The sequence below is a fragment of the Protopterus annectens genome, chromosome 3.part1 (genome assembly GCF_019279795.1).
Source record: "Protopterus annectens isolate FY-2018-M chromosome 3.part1, PAN1.0, whole genome shotgun sequence".
NCBI lineage: Eukaryota > Metazoa > Chordata > Ceratodontiformes > Protopteridae > Protopterus > Protopterus annectens.
In genome coordinates this window covers 1,602,722,031-1,602,740,132 of record NC_056732.1, presented here as the reverse complement: position 1 = coordinate 1,602,740,132, position 18,102 = coordinate 1,602,722,031, and the positions used below count along the sequence as shown (strand labels likewise).

Genomic DNA, 18,102 nt, shown 5'->3' with positions numbered 1-18,102 from the left:
CTAAACTAGTTTTGTGTTAGAATTCCATTGTATTCATTGTTTAATAAGTCTACTTTCTTTTTCATCTCCAAATGATTTTTATTTTTTTTCAGCTTTTAATGACAAAAGTTTGGATTGTAGATCTAATAATTCAGAATCCCATTCTCCGAATTTTTTTTAATACCAAGTTAGGGTTTACCATATATGTAAGCTTTTAATGAGTCTCATATCATTATTTTATTTATCTCTGTGGTGTACTTAATATCTAAGAAGAACTGCAATTCAGATAATAACCAGGGTTTGAACTCTTTAATTTTAGTTATATATGCTGGAATTCTGGACTTAAAGAATAATGGTTTGCGCCCATTTTTGAAGTTTTAGTATCAATGAATTGTGGTCTGAAAAGGGGCAGGGAGTGATTGAGAAATTAATGATTTTAGAGTGTAAGTCATGGGCAGCAAATATTTTACCTATTCTAGTTTGGATACCAAATCTGTGATGTTGATTGGAAAACAACAAAGATTTATCTTCTTTGAATTTGAAAGTATCTACAAGATGAAATGATTCTACCCACTTGTTTAAAGCTTTTGATACAGCAGATGCATGCAGCAGTCTTTTATTTGTAGTTTCAGAAATATCAAATATACAGTTAAAATCTCCTCCTAATATTAAGTTGCCCTTATAATTATTGGAAATGAAATCTGAGTGCTTTTAACAGTTCATGTTCCTATGCCAGGGCAGCAGTATAGATTGGCTAGAGTCCATATTCTGTGATTATATTTAACTATTAATAATGTCATAAGGCCTTCTTTATCTTCATGCTTACAAATGATTTCTGAGTTAATCACATTTGTTTTCCATAAAATTGTTACCCCTTTTGTCTTTGTCTTATAAGTGGATTGTGCCAATTTCATATATTCCTTAGGATTCCATTTGTAATTGTTATTTGTTTTGAAATTAGTTTCTTGAAGGAAGACAATTTGTGCTTTGTTCAGTTTTAAATATTTCAGTAGATTTGATCTCTTGCTAGGATTGTTTAAGCCATTAGTATTTAAAGATAATAAAGTTAAATCCATCTTAGTTTATTTAGACTATGTATTTTTTGTTTTATTGTGACTATAAAACATTTTCTTCTGATAACTATAAAGTATATGTTTGTGCTTGTAAAGGAAATTATCAGTTTTAAACTTTGAGTGTTTACCAATAAAGTAATGTTTTGGTCAGGCATACTAAAAATGTTTTGCAAAATAAACTTAAATTAATAAATGTTAACAAAACTAAGATCTGCACTAGCCATGGAATGAAAATCATTCCTAATCTGATGGATAAACCTAAGTCTGTCAGATTATCACTCATACCTTGACAATCCAGAACATCTGAGCTCCATAAATTGAATTAACATATGGAGAATATTTGTAATAGGAATAAGCAATATTTGTATTATTTTGAACAGATATAGTACTACTGTAGATTAGACAGACTTCTAATACAATATAAATGTATATTTATTGTATAAGCAATTATTATTTACATGAAAGATAGATGACAAGCAATTCAATCATATTAAAGTATGAGATTATAGCACACAGTTATTTAATATATTCACCCTTATTGATGGTTTTTCAAAATGTATTACTTAATATAAAAAGATGGCAATAATATTTATACCGAATGTTTACAGTACGACATATTTTACTGGATATATCAGAAGTTGTACTTCATTGTTTACCAGCATTTAAGTAACCACTTTGTTTGTTGCTAACTTACTTAGAGCATCAAGTTTGTTTTATGTCAGCGGTGATACAGCAGTAGTGTTGTTGCCTCACAGCAAGAGGTTCTCCTGTTTGATTCTCAGCTGGAGTGCCCCCTGTGTGGAGTCTGCATGTCCTCCCCATGGTCGAGTGGCCTCCAAAAGACATGTGTGAATGGGCGTGTCTTCACTGAATGTTGGGCATCAGGCTGACAACTCAGCACCATAAAAATCTACTGCCAATTATTAGTGGACTGGAGTTCCGCTGTGGTGACCCCTAACCGGGAAAAGTCAAAAAGACAGACAACAACACTGATGAAAGTTAGTGCATTTTAATTATCAGTGCATCCCTCTTTCCCCCATTTCCTACACATAAGAATTTTCATTATCTGCCATTTCTTATTATAAAATGAGTGAAATTATAAGTAAAAAAACAAAAAATGCACTTATTGTGATTGATTACAAATTCCCTTTCCATATTTATAAATTGCCATCTTATGACATATACTGAAAGTTTTTAGATTTAAATGGCAACATTATATTTTGTATAATCAGAAAAGTGATTATTAAACTGAGTGATTATTGTCAATTTAATACTATTTGTTCAGAATGTGATTGTTACATTCTGTGACATTCCTAGTTCAGGCTTCTGTTGTTTCCTTTGAACAACTTTGTCAGTTTGATATAATGTATAAAACATTAGTTACCTTGGTAACAGTATTATGTATGGTCAAGATGGGCTATAAAACCACAATTCAAGTTAATGCAATTATATGACTTGTTATGCATATTTACTTATATGAGAAAATCATCATGCTTCCCCTTGATGTTCAATATAGTGTATGTCATTTATGGCAAGTTAAAACAGTAGTGTTATTATACACAAGCCCATGTTATTAAACTGAGTGTCTATTGTCAATTTAATAGCATTTGTTCAGAATATGATTGTTACATTCTGTGGCATTTCAAGTTCAGGCTTCTATTGTTTCTCTTAAACAACTTTGTCAGTTTGTTGTCATGTATAAAGCATTAGTTACCTTGGTAACCGGTTAAGTATTATATATGGATAAGATGGGTTACAAAAACTACAATTCAAGTTAAAACAATTACATGACTTGTTATGCATATTTACTTATATAAGAAAATCATCATGCTTCCCCTCGATGTTCAATGTAGTATATGTCATTTATGACAGGTTAAGACAGTAGTGTTATTATACACAAGCCCATGTTATTAAATCCTGTCTTTAATATCTAAATTCAGCAGACTGCTTCATCTTATATAACGATTATATATTTTATGTCTAGATTTACTAAAATCATAAATTACATAACTAGTGTGTGTGTTTTTTTTTTTGTTGTTGCTTAGTTACTTTTGAGACCGCAAGCTGTAGTGCTTATTCTTATTATTAGCTCCTTCCAAGCATGTTTATACAGTCCATAGACTTTAAATTATGAGACCCTTCTAGTTTCTTATTTGTTATATTTTCATCCTTACATACACACATATCAGTACTTCAAGCATGGGCAATAATACCCATCCAGTTTTGCCAGAATACCATTCACTAGTTCATGTGGTGTGTTTCCAGGTTGTTCTTAAAATATCCAAACCAATATTTGTCCTGTTCCATTTTTACCAGCCTGTTCCATGCAGTGGCTACTCTGCCAGTTAACCACTCAACACACCTTCCATTCCCGCAGATATTTCCACAAAGGAAATCTGATGACTCTCTAGCACTTCCCGGCAACCCCAAACACCCCTAGAATCAGCTATCCTCATATGCCAAACACATCCGAGCAAGCTCAACTCCCAGACCACTGCAAAGGGTACTGCACAAGACCAAGTGCTCTTAGCCTTTCACAATAAATCAGACTTCCACTCTTATCTAAGTCCTTAATGTGTTTGGACCAAAATACATTTTAAATATAAAATTGTGTTTATTATTTATTTATTTTTTTAATCAAGAATCAACTTAATTAGCTAAATGAAGTGCTTGGAGACCATCAATATGTGTACATGTGGTTTAAAACAGCCCTTTTATTATATATTTTTTCTTTTTTTTTAAACCAGAAACTTCATTGCCAAGAATCATCTCTGAGGCTCCTCAGAGCCTTTAAGCATTATCTTCACTCTGTCTTCATTACCATAGCAACCTGGGAGCATCTGTTTCTGTTAGTGTGTCTGTGTACTGCATACCAGAGGCTCACAATGCACATGAAGCAAAGCTTCACTTCACTGCAACTTTAAGTCTAAATTCCTTCCCTTTCTGTGAGGCAGCAGCCAGGAAAAGAACGGAGAGCAAACAGATACAAAAAAAAAAAAAAACAAACCCTCCCAACAAGCTGCCACAACAAAAGATAACACATTCTTCCAGTCTTCCCACCTCTTACTCAGCAGATGTAAAAACAAACTATTCTCTTCCAAAATACCCCAAATCACAGTTTTATCCACCCCTTCCCCTGGATCCAGGCTGAAACACCAAATGTCTCTTCCTAATACACAAGCATCAGTAAACCTCAATCACAAGCCACAACCCACAACTTCCTGGAGATGGAAATGGCAACATACAACAGCTGCCAGACACATTTGCATCCACACACACCATGTCAGGCTTAATCAAACAGCACTCGAAGCTATGATACATGCCATAATTGATATTAACTATGTTTAGACAAAATAATAATGACATTTGTACTAGCTGCCAGATACAGCTGCATCCATGATCAAACAGCACTAGAAGCTATGATACCTGCCATAATTGATATTAACTATATTTAGACAGAATAATGATGACATTTGTACTAAGAGCTTGCTACTATTATTTAACCAGGACATATATGACATTTCTAAATCATACTTTAACTGAAGAAGGCATTAGTCTCCATGACAGCATTTTTTTTTCAAAATACTCTACTGTTACTGCTATTATATATTATGTTAATTTGTTACATTTGAGTCTGAACTCTGATGAATGGTACCTTGTTGAATTAGTTAATTATTTAAATTATTATAAGTAAAATCAATGAAAAATGAACAAGATAACTACTCATTGAGTTCAAGCAGGGGAATAGAAACTTCTATGTTTGTATTATATGTTGCTTTGTTTGACTTATATATAATGTAAACAGTAACCCATCTTGACTTGCCTTTGTTTGTGAAGAATTATTGGGCTCTTTGAACATTCTGAATAAATCATTACTGTTTCTCAGTTGTTTAAGAAACCCTATTTTTTTAAATAAAAATAGATGACAAGTGATGTACTATATCAGTTGATACTTTGAGAGATGCTCTATGCACCCTTTCAATTCCAAATGAAAGTCCCTCTTTTAAGTCTAAAAATTCAGGAATCCAGGTTGTTAAGAATGAAATAATGTCTTTTCCTTCCGTGTTTTCAGGCAGACCAAAGATCCTAATGTTGTTTCTCCTCTCCTTGTTTTCTAAGTCATTTATTTTGTTAAGCAGCCATGTATTCTGTTTAAGCATAAATTCTTTTTGGAATTCTTCCTCTTTGAGTCTCCCTTCAATATCATTTAGAGAAGTCTCTATATTTGTTATTTTTGTATGGTGTTGTTATAATAGTTCCTTAAGAGTATCAGTCTGTTTTTGAGAATTTAATTTGAGGTTTTCCAAGTCATTTTTAAAGTCATCCATCTTCAAAGATAGCTCCTGTAAGGTAGATGTCATCAATTGCAGTTCTTTTTTCGAAGCAGCATCTGGATGACAATTCATTGACTTGTTCATATTAGGTGACTCAGTATATCTCCAGGTTACTTGACACGAAAAGTTTTGTACATCTCCACCAAAATTTATATAGTTTAGCAGTTTATCTATAGATTTCTTATGTTTCTAAACTTGAAAATAGTAACATTTTCCTATATTATTATACTAGCTTATGGAGCTCTCCAATTTCACTACTCTCAGTTGCCTATCTCACATTTTACTTTTAAGACTCTTCATTCCACTGTTTGAAAAGTTTGAAACATCTGTACTCCATGTAAATTTAATTTAATGGAACTAATATGTGACCATTAGGAATTGCCTTTCTGGCTCCATAATCAAATGTCTCTTAAATTAGCATACCAGATCTTCTAATGGTTTTTAGTATGCATTGTCACTTTTAAAAAAATACTTTTTCCCCAAAAGAGCATTATTACAGATGACAAAGACTATGAATTTCATTGCTTTCCCAATTTTGTTCTATTCCTAACTTAAAATGAAATGTTGGCTACTTTATATTCTAGGCAACTTTGAAAAAACATAATTTATCATTAAACCAGCTAAAATTCAAACTGACAATTATGTCAACAGATCAAAATTAAGAATTTATTCTGCTCATTGGAAATCAGGATCTGTGATAAAGCATAACTTTTACTTCAAACTAGTATAAAAGTAAATAGTGCAATGGATTACTTCAAAATACTAGTTTTGAATAAGAAAACTGCACACTAATTGAAAGAAAATGTTTGTCCCATCATCAAATGATAATACTTAGCATGCAAACCAATGAACAGAAAATGTTAAAAATCCTTCACAATAAATATTTAAAATTCACTTCATCATTCATCGTCTCAGTGTTTAAACATTATAATATAAAAAAATACTATATTTCATTTTGCAGCAAAAGTACAGTTGGATCTAAATACAAGATAAAACTGAGAAGACTGTACAAAATGAAAAACTTCTGACCTGAGGGATTTGAGTTAGGATACATAAGGAAAGGTCGTGCTTCGGAGGTGAAGAAACCTAGTGCCCTAAGGGCACAAAACTAGCAAACCTGAAGCTGATATAAGCTGAGACAACAGTTGCATTTATATATATTTGAAATAAAAGTTAAGTATTATCACAGTACTGGACTCCCAGTTTGTGGAATGATTTGGTCTTTAATCTGAATAGAGGAGTCAAATAATAAAAAGTGATGGTGTTATTTGGCAAAATGGAGAATGTGTTGGCATTTTGAATGAAAATAGCAGCATACTCAGAGTGGGGAACAAATCACACAGATGCAATACTTGGAATCAAATAAAAACTTGAGTTTTCCCTTTTTCTTTGTTTCATATTCTGAGAATAGATCACTTCAGCCATGGCCCCTATATTTTTACCTTTGATACCTGTAATGACTGTTAAAAATTTCAAAATTCATACAGCTGCCATTTATGTTGACTCCTGATTTATTGTGTATAAAAACATTCAGTCTGCAGTGAATTCAAACTTAAAAAGGAATTGCAAAAAAAATCTATGACATACATGACTTAGCAGTTTGATACACATTACATTTCATATGTTCACATGTGTTTACTGGGCAAACTATCACAAGGGCCTTTTTAAGTCTAGTCATGCACCCCAAATCTCTGACAAGTTCTGATACTCTTGATAAGTGTAAGCATGGGCTTGGGAGATGAGCCATTTACACGTTGCCTGTGTCCATTAGAGACATAGGTGTCAAACCAGGGAAGAATTTATGGTTTCTCATCCAATTGTCCAAACTGCACTTGAATTGGGTTAGGGAGAAACTCTGCTTCACGTGGATGTGGAGCCTGTTCCATACAGTTCCTATTTATACCACAGGCAAGGTTTAAGTCTTTAGAATAGGTAATTCTGGCACTGTTTGTTTTGTGGATATGCAGGAGGTCAATCAGAGTGGGGTCTGATAATGCCATGTATGCCAGGCATAGATCTCCCCTCAAAAGCCTGTAGGAGACATAATACAGGGAGAGGGCCTTGAGGCAGTCTGCATAGGACATTTTACTTACACCCTGTATTCTTTTAGTGAGGAACCTCTGTGGATGTTCCAGTTGTTGGATATTTCTGATTAGGTACATACCAAAACAGGCATTGTACTCAGTGATAGGTCTAATGAATGCTGAATACAGTAGAACAATGACTTCTTTGGACTTAGATGCCATACCTTTGTTTATAAGTTGTGCAACATAGAATGATTTCCTCACAACTGTAGACATGTGATGATCAAAGGCTAGATTACTATCCATGTGTGTCCCTAAGACCCTGACTACTGGGTCATTTCTAAGGGGTCTGTTATCAATATGATAGTTACCAGGGATGTATGACTTCCTAAAGGATACTATTATGCATTTACTGGTATTTAGTTTTATTCCATGGCTCTGACACCAGTTGTTTGTCTGTGTCAGCCCCTCCTGGAGAACATTTGCGTCAGTGTGGGATTCACTGACAGCTCCTAATTTGCAATCATCTGCAAATTTAGTCAGCCAGAGACCATTGAAATTGGCCTTGACTTCTGAGAAGTAAATGCCAAAAAGGAGCGGTCCAAGGACTGATCTCTGAGGGACTCCACATGTGACTAGCCTCTTTGTATTGCTGGACTCCCCAAATTTAACTTCCTGTGTCTTGTCTGTGAGCCACTGGGCTGTCTACCGGGTGACATATGGGTTTGTACCTAACCTCTTGAGTTTGTCAACAATGCTCAAGTGGGGTATTGTGTCAAATGCCTTGGCCAGTTTCAGGTAGGCAGTGTGAATGATTTTGACCTCATCCATTGCTTTAGTGACCTTCTCGAAGAAGTCCACCAGGTTGAGTAGGCATGATCTACTCTTGACGAAACCAAACAGGTTAGGTCCAGTGTCTGAAAGTTTACTATATCTCTATTGATCGTTTCCATGATAATTCTTTCCATGGCTTTACATACAAGACTAGTGAGACTTATGGGTCTTAGTTTCCAGGGTCGGAAGATGTCCCACCTTTGTGCAGAGGGATGACTATTGCCTTTCTCCATTCATGAGGCATAAAGCCTATTTGGAGGCTACAGTTAAATAGTAATTCCAGAGGCCCTGATAGGTCATGCTTCATGCTATTTAGAAGGCATCCTGGAATATCGTCTGGCCCCATTGATGCAGTGTTCTTGGTCTTAGAGAGAGCATTAAGGACCTGTTCCCTAGTGATAGTAGGCAGAGTTATATCTGATGACATTTCCTGAGGGATGGGTGAAGGGGAAAGAGGGGGAAAGTTGGAGCTGAATTTATCCACCAGGAGGTTTGCTTTATCTTCTGGCTCAGTATAGGTATAGGGTTGCCACATTTTCGAATGCCCAAAGTGGGACACTTTTTGTAGAAACATCAAATTTTGTAGGACAAAACATACCACGGCCAGTGTAAAAGGCAGAACTTCACTTTTTTGACAAAATAAAAGCTTATTTGTGTAGCATTTGAGTTGCTTATGCTATTTCATACAATGTTTAGGTGTTTCAGAGACAAAATAACTGTTTTATGCAACCATTAGAGAAAACGTATGAATTATTTTTTTGTCCTAAAATGTCAGGACATTTACCATTTTTTAGTTTTTTTCTCAGGACACAATTGCCCAGAGAGGGACAGGTGGTAACCCTGTCAGGTGGCTCCATTTACAATGAGCTCTGCACACAACTGTGAATTGCCTTTGAGGTTGCAGACATAGCTAAAGAACACTTTGTGGTTGTCCTTGGCCTGGGAGGCTAAACTTACCTCAAATGTGGCTTTGGTAGACTTTATTTGTTCTCTGAGATGTTTGTTTAGTTTTATGAGATTGCTTTTATCCTGCTGGGTGCTGCACCTCCTAATTCTTGCCATGATTTTCTTCCTCCTGTTATACAGCCTATTGATTGTGTGATTCCACTAGGGTGACTTGTTTTTTTAAGTTATTTCTGTACTTCTTCCTAGTGGGTACAGCTGCCTCTGTGCAGCTATTAACATGCTCATACAGGGTTTGTATTAGAACTGTCACATATACAAAATGTATGCTTTAATATTTCACTCTTCTTATTGTAATCACATGCATTAAATAAAAATATGTTCAGCTTCCTTAATTCAAATGTTAATCTTTAAACTACGTATTCATATCCCCTTCCATATTCTACATAAACCATTAAACTAAGACCCCCCCAACTACGGTGGGCTTTATTACTGGTTGATCACTTCTTCAGCAGTGAATGCACGATCCCACAGGACCACTTTATATATTAAGAATTTCATGGGACAAAATATCACTGTGTATCAACACATATTTATAATGGGCTGTTTCTTACTACATCTCACAGGTTATATGTTTATAAAGTCAAAGGTATGCATTCAGTCTATGAACTATTACAATTATAGTGAATAGACCACATTCAACACTCCCCTCCAGTCTCATGGACAGAAAACAAAGAGAGAACCAGGGTAGAATTTGAAACTGCCCATCCAATTATGCAGGTTTACCTTGAGTGTGAGAAGGGCGCTAGTCTATTTTACAAGTAATGGAAGTTTATTTCAGAGGAATGGATATATTGGTATATGAATATATCATATCAATATGCCCTATTTGTCTATTGATTAAGGTTTATGAATTTTAATTGTGCATTTTAGGAGTGATTTGTTCTGTGCAGGAATAGTAAAGCCAAGGAGGGTCAAGTCTTTCATGGCTCAAAGCATCAGACATAGATAATCATGGACAAGTTTATAAGAGACCCAGTAAGAGATGGGATGGCTGTCTGGTAAACTGATGATATTGTGTCCACTGATCTTTTTAGTAAGAAATCAATAATGTCTGTCAAGATAAGTTGTGTGTTCTGACAAACACATGCCAAATGTGGGCATTATATAAATAATAGGTCAGATGTCTGAAGGGAATTACGACTTCTTTGGATATACAGTAAACGCCTTTGGAAATCAAGCAAGCCAGATATACAAATTTGTGAACTAATGTGAGGAAAATAAATAAATAAATAATTACCAACAGTAGCCCCCTAGGTTCCATATGACAGTGTCTGACTGCAACCTGTCTACCCATCTGGTTCTATTTATATCACAGACAAGATTTAAGTCTTTAGAATGGATAATTATGATGCTGTTTGTTTTGCAGATATATAAGAGGTCCATTAGGATGGGGGTCTGACAGAATCCATTCATAGGGCTTTGAGGAGGTCTGCATAGGACATGTTACTTATGCCCTGCATTTTTTTAGTGAGGAACCTCTGCAGATGTGTAATTTGTTGGATGTGTCTAGTCAGGTACATACCAAAGGGGGTATCTTACTCAGTAATAGGTCTGATGAATGCTGGATACATTGGAACAATTACCTCTTTGGATCTAGATGCCATGCCTTTGTTTATAAGTTGCACAACATAGAATGATTTCTTAACTACTGTAGACATATAATGGTCAAAGGCTAGATTACTGTCTATGTGTGTCTCCAAGTCCCTCAGTACTGGGTCGACTTTTAGGGGGGGTGTTATCAATGTGATAGTTACCAGACCTGGATGCCTTCCTGAATGATACTATTATGCATTTCTTAGCATTTAGTTTAGCACCAATCCCAAAATAGAAAGTAGGCCACAAGTTCTTTGGTGATCAACAGTTTTGTCCCAGATAAAGCAGAAGTCTGTAGGATGGTTGTAGCCTTTTTCTGGTAGATGCCCTGAACAACAACCAGACCAGTCAAGAAAGTCCCACACAGACACACTCACTGCTCTGTCAGAGACAATCAGAAATCAATGCCCTCTGCTCCTTCTTTCTCCAGGAGCAAAATAGAAGCACACATTCCAAGACGGCACCCATGAAATAGTTATCAGGCTTTCAGGTGTTCAGAAACAAAATATGTTACATCTCTTCAGTTCAGCTTGAGGTCACTGTCCTTGCACCAGCTGTCAGTCCAGTCCTATATTAGGGTAAACATGTTACTATTTGAGTTCACAGATCTAAGTGAAAACATGGTTTGATACCAACTGAAAAAAGTGTAAAGGTTCAGAGGTGTTTACTAAGCTAATGACCACAATGGCCTTTTTAAGTCTAACCATGCATCCCATTAATTAATACCAAGCTAACTGTCCTTGTGGGCCATTCCAAGCACCACCAATTACCCAGTGTGAGGCTCAAACCCTGCATGTGTGCTTAAAAGGTGAACACCTTAACCACTATGCCAACTTTTCAATGCATCCTTAATAAAGAAAACAGAAAACAAAGGGCTATCAAGAATGCTCTGAGAAAATGAAAATGTGGGAGGGTGGCCTAATGGGGTGGGAGGGTGGCCTAATGGTTAAGGTGTTTGCCTTACAAACACAAGGTGCAGGGTTTGAGTCTCCCACAGGATAATTGGCTAGGCTTAAAATGGCTCGCAAGGGCAGTTAGCTTAGTACTAATCTATGAACCTATGAACCTATATAATCATTCATAGTTAAACTGAAAATATTCAATAAACCACTCATACAATAAGATGCAATACATTTTCCCCACCACATATTTCTAAAGTTTTACTTTTAGAATTGTTGGACAGATGTCTTCCTCAAGTTCTCAAGAACAGTTTTACAAAACAAACAAACAAAAATAAAATAAATCAAGCATAATATTTCAAGAATGTATTTAAGGCCAAAATGCTGAAATATTGGCATCGCTTAGAAAATGATATCCCTCTCACAACACAGCCATCAAGATAATTTTGTTTCCATAGTACTACAAGTATACTGTCATATAGCACAAATTAATGTTTGAGAAAGCTGATAATTTTCTATTCATGACACAGTGGCAAATGGGAATATCAGAATGTGCAAGGTGTATGTTTTTAAAATCTCCTCATTATGGTTATTTTATTTCCATACAGTAACAACCTACAACAGACCAACAGACAGTTTATAATGCTGATACTGAGCAAAACAGATACAAAAACAGAGTGTCAGAAGACATGTTACATGCCTGTCTTCCAAAAAGCAAATGCAACTTGTTAAGCAACTGATGTTACTGTAGTATTTAATCAGCAAAATGCAAGAAGTTACCAGCTTCAAGACAACAAATTTGAAAAACACTGAAGGTATAATTTGAAAGAAAAGTGTAAAACAGTTTGTGTGCAGTTTATGGAACTGCCCCCCCCCCCCCCAACAGGAAACAAAGCATAAGGAGATAACTGGTTCAGAAGCAGGAGAAGACTTCAGGGATGCATAGTACACATATGTGGTTGATACCTTCTGAGACAGTCTAAAGCAGCAGCCTGTGGACAAATCACAACAGCTTATCCAACCTGCACATACAATGAATAATGCAGCATAGGCCAACTAGGCAGCTGCCTAGAGCACCGTTCTAGCAGGGGCGCTTTTTTCAGTATTTATTTGGTGTAGGTAGACCAGCATGGGGGCAACAGGTGGTGCGGGGGGAAGTGCCGTGGAACCCTTTTGCCTAGGGTACCAGTTGACCTAAGGCCACTACTAAATGCAGGCATTCCATGTAGTTCATAAACTGCTGTAGATAATGCATTAATGGCTACTGTCCTGTACAATAGTACTGTCTAAACGTATTACAGCTTTAAAAAGCACTGTAGTTACTTTCCACAGTTTATCATTTACTGTTACTCGTTTATTTTTTCTTCTTCTAGCTGCTTTTTCTCCACATCGAGCTAACGTGCCTGATTATATAATGCACATACTCATTTAGTTTGAAAATATGAAACATATTCAATAATTTCCAAGCAAAATAATAATTATTCAGATTGGACCGAAATGCATGTGATGCAGCAAATTCACCTCCGCTGGCTGCCTCGAGAAGGGTCTGAGTGTGCAGGGACTTTCCCGAGTTTACAGCACGCAGTTAGTGTTAACGGGAAAATACAGCTAGTGTTAAGGGAGGACGGTGAGCCAAGTTTATTAACTGACAGCCTCATAGCCGTCTTAAGTTAAAAGGGAAATACATATATAAACAACATACAACAAAAAAAGTTACAACGTTACCAGTAACTAATGGAAGAAAGTATGTGTTTGGGGAATGAATAACAAAGACCAAACTCCATCCAGCCAGAAAGACGCACACATGATTCAACACAGTCATCTCATGTCAGCGCAGCACTGATGCACAGAGAGGGTTCAGGGTCTTTAACCAGTTTAGAATGTACAGTTAGTGTTACGTGAATATGTAAACAATGAGGCTTTGCTAACTTCTAAGCGACTGACAACTTCATACCTGCCTTAGAAGGAAAACTAACTGTAATAATATATATATAAACAAACACATACCTAAATAAATAAGAAGCAAGTTATAATGTTACCAGGATCAAGAGGAAGTAACTATGTTCGGGGTGGGGATAACAAGGTCCCTTTAAAAATGTAAGCAACCAATCAGGCTTTAGCAAGGTGTAAGCATGTGTACACAGTTTGGAGAGGCAGTGTGTGTGTGTGTGTGTGTGTGTGTGTGTGTGTGTGAGCGAGCAGGGGTGTGTGTGTGTGTGTGTGTGAGCGAGCGAGCAGGGGTGTGTGTGTGTGTGTGTGTGTGTGTGTGTGAGAGAGAGCAGGGGTATGTGTGTGCGTGTATACGGTGCGGTTCTGGAAAAGAATGTAAAACTGTGTAAGTGTGCGGGGCAGCTCTTTAGACTTATGTGGGTCTACGGTGAAGCTCGGGAGATGCGCGTGTGAGAGAGACTTATTCCCCCTTTTCAGCTTTCCTCACCTGACCACGTTGGGGTGCTCGAAGGTTTCAAGCTGTTTGAGCACTGCCACCTCTCGGATGGTGGAGAGTGGCATGCCATCCTCGCCCGTCTGCACCCTCACCCTTTTGAGGGCGACAAAACGCCCTCCGTTCTTGAGATCGCGGGCCTTGAACACCTTGCCGTATGCGCCTTCACCTATCTCCGCCACGTACTCATACTGCTCGCCCTGCGAATTCTCCTTCTCCATATTCGCCTTCGGCGGGGCAGTTTTTAACTTAAGGTATAATCCAGGTTTTGCCAAGCAGTTCATTCAGGCCACCCAAGTGCTTACAATGCCATTTTACCAAGGAAGCAAACAAGCGTCCGATCACATCTAAAGAACAAGAAAAAAAACGCCAAGCATTAACGATTTCCCCTTTTGTCTAAATACATGCATATTACAAACAATTCAAGATGCACTAATTAAGTAGTGTTTGACCGTATTAATTTATGTGCATAATCATGTTTCTGCGTTGTACTGATCTTTCTCTTTCCACTCTCTCTCTTTCCTGTCTTATGTAAGTTTCCCCAAAAGTAATTACATGCCCCCTATAATTTAGGAGCGCCTGTGACTTACACCAATATTTTTCTGTACTAGCAGTTTAGCAACGGGTGGCTTTCTTGAAATGATTACAGTGAACGTCCTGAAAACAGATTTGAGTTTATTGCGGGTGTACTGATTCAGTCATAACCCTCTAGCACGAAATCCGATTTTTTTCAGTGTTTATACCAAAGAAATGGAGATCGCATGCATTCACCCCAGCACGTGTGAGTAATGGGTACGCACCACTGGGTAAGTACGGGCTACACAGCCAACAGCCGCTAGGCTGTGCCAGTGATGGCAATAATACGCACATGCTGTCCTAATGTGGCTGCTACCCTCCACACGGTACTTTTCCTTGCAATCTCCCTCGTGTTTTTGGTACCTTTTTTAACCCCATTAAACACACCATTTGCCCCACAAGTGAACGCAGTATCTCTCTTCTTTGCCTCATAAGTCCAGGATAACACGATGGAATATGCAACTCATTGCAATTAAAAAAATTATCCTTTCAATCAAAAATCAAAGGGATCCATAACCTCCATCACACTCCGTTCCATAACCGGACTTGAACCGAAGTACCACGCTAACAAAATTGTAATAAAGTAGTTTCTCAAAATATTCATCTTAACCTACACATCCATTTATTTAGGTCCTTTTCATCTTCGCAACCTCACACACATGTAAGCTACATATAACTTGTTATTATCTGATCTGTGACAAATGCTGCGCATTGTTGTTTGATAATGCATCGCAGGTGTCTAAAACTGCAATGTTTGTTTCAATAGTCCCCAGGGGGAAATAAATCTAGGAAAGCAGAAGTAGAATTGCCATAGGATAATTTCAGAATCACGACTAAGACACTACAAGTAGCTCAGCAAAACAAACAATAAATAACAAATCTAATTACCTGATAAAAATGAATATTAGACATGCAACTGCCAATAGGGAATGAGATAGCAATCCAATTAAATAGATAAATGATAATACCCAAACCACCGTAAATCTTAATATAAAACAACAAAGGCTTTAAGTATCTTCAGAGACTGGCAGCTCTCTCATTCTGGCCCACACAGGTAGAAAACTCAGTCTGCCTGTGGTGGACTCATCTTTTCGCAGCCCAGCTTCATGCAAATGACAACACTGGGCGGCTATGCTACCCCCCTTAAAAGCTGCACACACATATATTAAACTCCCAAACTTCTAGCAAGCGATGATACTGTATGCCTATGGCTTGGGAGATTGTTGAGCATTTTTAGCTCTGCATTTCTGTTGTCTTTATTCCCTTTTATGCCCTCCGAGAGGCTTCTAGTCTTGTATTGCAGCAACCTCTTTCTTCCCTGCCTTTTTTGTGCTTTCCCACGCTGGCTGAATGTGACTTGACCCCCCTTCAGAGAGGTTTGACATAGAGCATCAACATTTCCGCATTCCTCACCAAACTACAAAGGCAAGCCGCCTCCTTCGGCTCTCTCCCCCCTCTCTCGCGCTTTCTGCACTCGTTCTCAGCAGCCTGAATGAAATCTTTCATTTGCCTTTGCCTGCAAGGACTAAGAAAGTGCAAAGCAAAACCAGAGAGTAGCCTCGGTAGATGTGAGCTGCCCTGGTTGTTGAGTATTGGATAATATGTGCACACGTCGGTGCACATCCGTGCGTAAAAGGATATCGGTATCAAATAGATAACTGTTTGGGTTGTGCATTTTTTATCTCTTTCTTTCCCCCCTATAGACAATTGCAGATAATGTTTGTGTTTTTCCTTATTTACACACCAACGGTGCAAAATATGCCCCCCCCCCCCCCACCTCAACATCCAGTTAAAGGGTTGAGAGATTTTCTAACTTCAATTTGGACAAAGCAGTGAGCGTATGCTGCTTGTAAAGTGAGCTTCTTACAGCAAGCAGAAGTTGTCATTTAAAACAGGACTGTGGTAATTAGACTGTCCCCCTACTATGGACTTAACCGTGGGCTAACTTTCACGGCCAACCTTAAGGGTCGCAGAGTCTAAAGCAAGGCTTGCTCACGGAAGCGGTGGTAAGGATAGCAGATGAGCTTCAGGCAAACCGTATCCTCGGCCCACAACATGCGGGCCTGTGCAGGCTTAACAGCTGCAACACTGCACTCTATAAGTTAAACCCCAGCACCCACACAAGCTGTCTGTCCGGGATACCGACAACATGGGTGACAAAGTGTGCTTGTATACTGCCAGCAGTCCGCTATGGAGCTTCCAAGGGCCTAACGCAGTCGTCAGGCTTCATGCCACACAAGGCTGCTTCCCTTGGCCACCGTCACTAACTGCTTAACTGCTACCTTCATAAAAGAACTAACACATTCAGACTTAATCTGAACAATCCACAACAGAGAAATACGTTTCAAAACAAATTTAAAAGGCGCACCAGCGCACATTTTAGTATGTCCAAACTTTGGCATATGCTATACATGTGTAAGCTTCACACTCATGTTACCCAAAGCTGCATTAAGTTTGATAAATGCAATGGTCTCACTGCAGCAAGCGACCCTGTCCTCAAACAACAGTGGCTCACTTGATAGAAAAGTTCCCCTCCCTAGTGCAATCCATAAATACCTACCACGTTTCTCTGCTAATTCCACCCCCTTTCGCTTGGAAAATATTGCCCAGAGAACGGAAGGGCTGCCAAAGTCTATTAGCTGACTGTTGTCAGAATAACTTTTTTAGCTGTTCAAAAAGTCCCTGCAACGATCACTCTGGATTCTAGACTAAGCACGAATGTGAAAATGATTTCTTAGAAAAAGACATACTCCAATAGGGTTCTAACACACACGATATACCCAGAATACTACGCGTCAAATAAGTAAAAAAAAGAAAGTTTCCGGTTTTCGCAGCTTATTTTTACTCCCCCCAAAAATCTGGAATACAGGGTGTTAAACCATGGACATACTCCAAGTGAAGCACTGATGCAACAGGGGGACAATTGTCGCATCCGGACTATGGTCAGTATTTAGGAGGGGGTTTAACGAGGCTGGGGGTCATAACCTTATAGTTATCTTGAAGGGGGGAGTAAAGGGGGTGGGTTATCAAAAGTATCTGTATATCATACCTGTTCTTGATTTCGGGTGGGAAAAACAGACGGAAAAGGCAATTTAAAAAATGAATGCCAGTCACAGGAATTACAAAGAGTGCAAGTATATCTGCGCTTCCATTACCTTATTTAAAGCCCGACACTAGTTCAGTTCTTTCTGTCGGGATGAAAACTAGTTAACTCCTGCGTCCTACAGTTTTTCAGCAAATTGATCAAAGCTTTTTGTGAAAAACAATATTTATTTCGGGGTGAAGTAATCTAAAGCAAAGTACCGCATTTTTAAACAAGAGACCATTGAGCCTGGGTAAGTGATATACTGCTTTTGACAACTGCATTTCTTGCAGACTTCA

At 37.7% G+C, this 18,102-nt stretch overlaps 1 protein-coding gene across 5 annotated transcripts in view; it reads right to left on the bottom strand.

Moving 5' to 3' along the window:
* Positions 1 to 17,479, bottom strand: part of CDK6 (cyclin dependent kinase 6) — a 1,418,406-nt gene extending 1,400,927 nt beyond the window's left edge. Inside the window, exons 1-2 of one of the 5 annotated variants that reach the window (XM_044067635.1) lie at positions 17,282 to 17,479; positions 14,140 to 14,492 (exon numbers count right to left, since the gene is read on the bottom strand). In XM_044067635.1, coding sequence (XP_043923570.1) covers positions 14,140 to 14,429 — 290 coding nt within the window. In that variant the 5' untranslated portion in view covers positions 14,430 to 14,492; positions 17,282 to 17,479. Of the gene's footprint in view, positions 1 to 14,139; positions 14,493 to 14,735; positions 14,883 to 15,609; positions 16,072 to 16,134; positions 16,267 to 17,281 lie in introns of those variants that run through there. The other 4 variants (XM_044067637.1, XM_044067638.1, XM_044067634.1 and 1 more) reach the window with 4 other exon arrangements.
* Between the last annotated feature and the right edge of the window lie 623 nt (positions 17,480 to 18,102).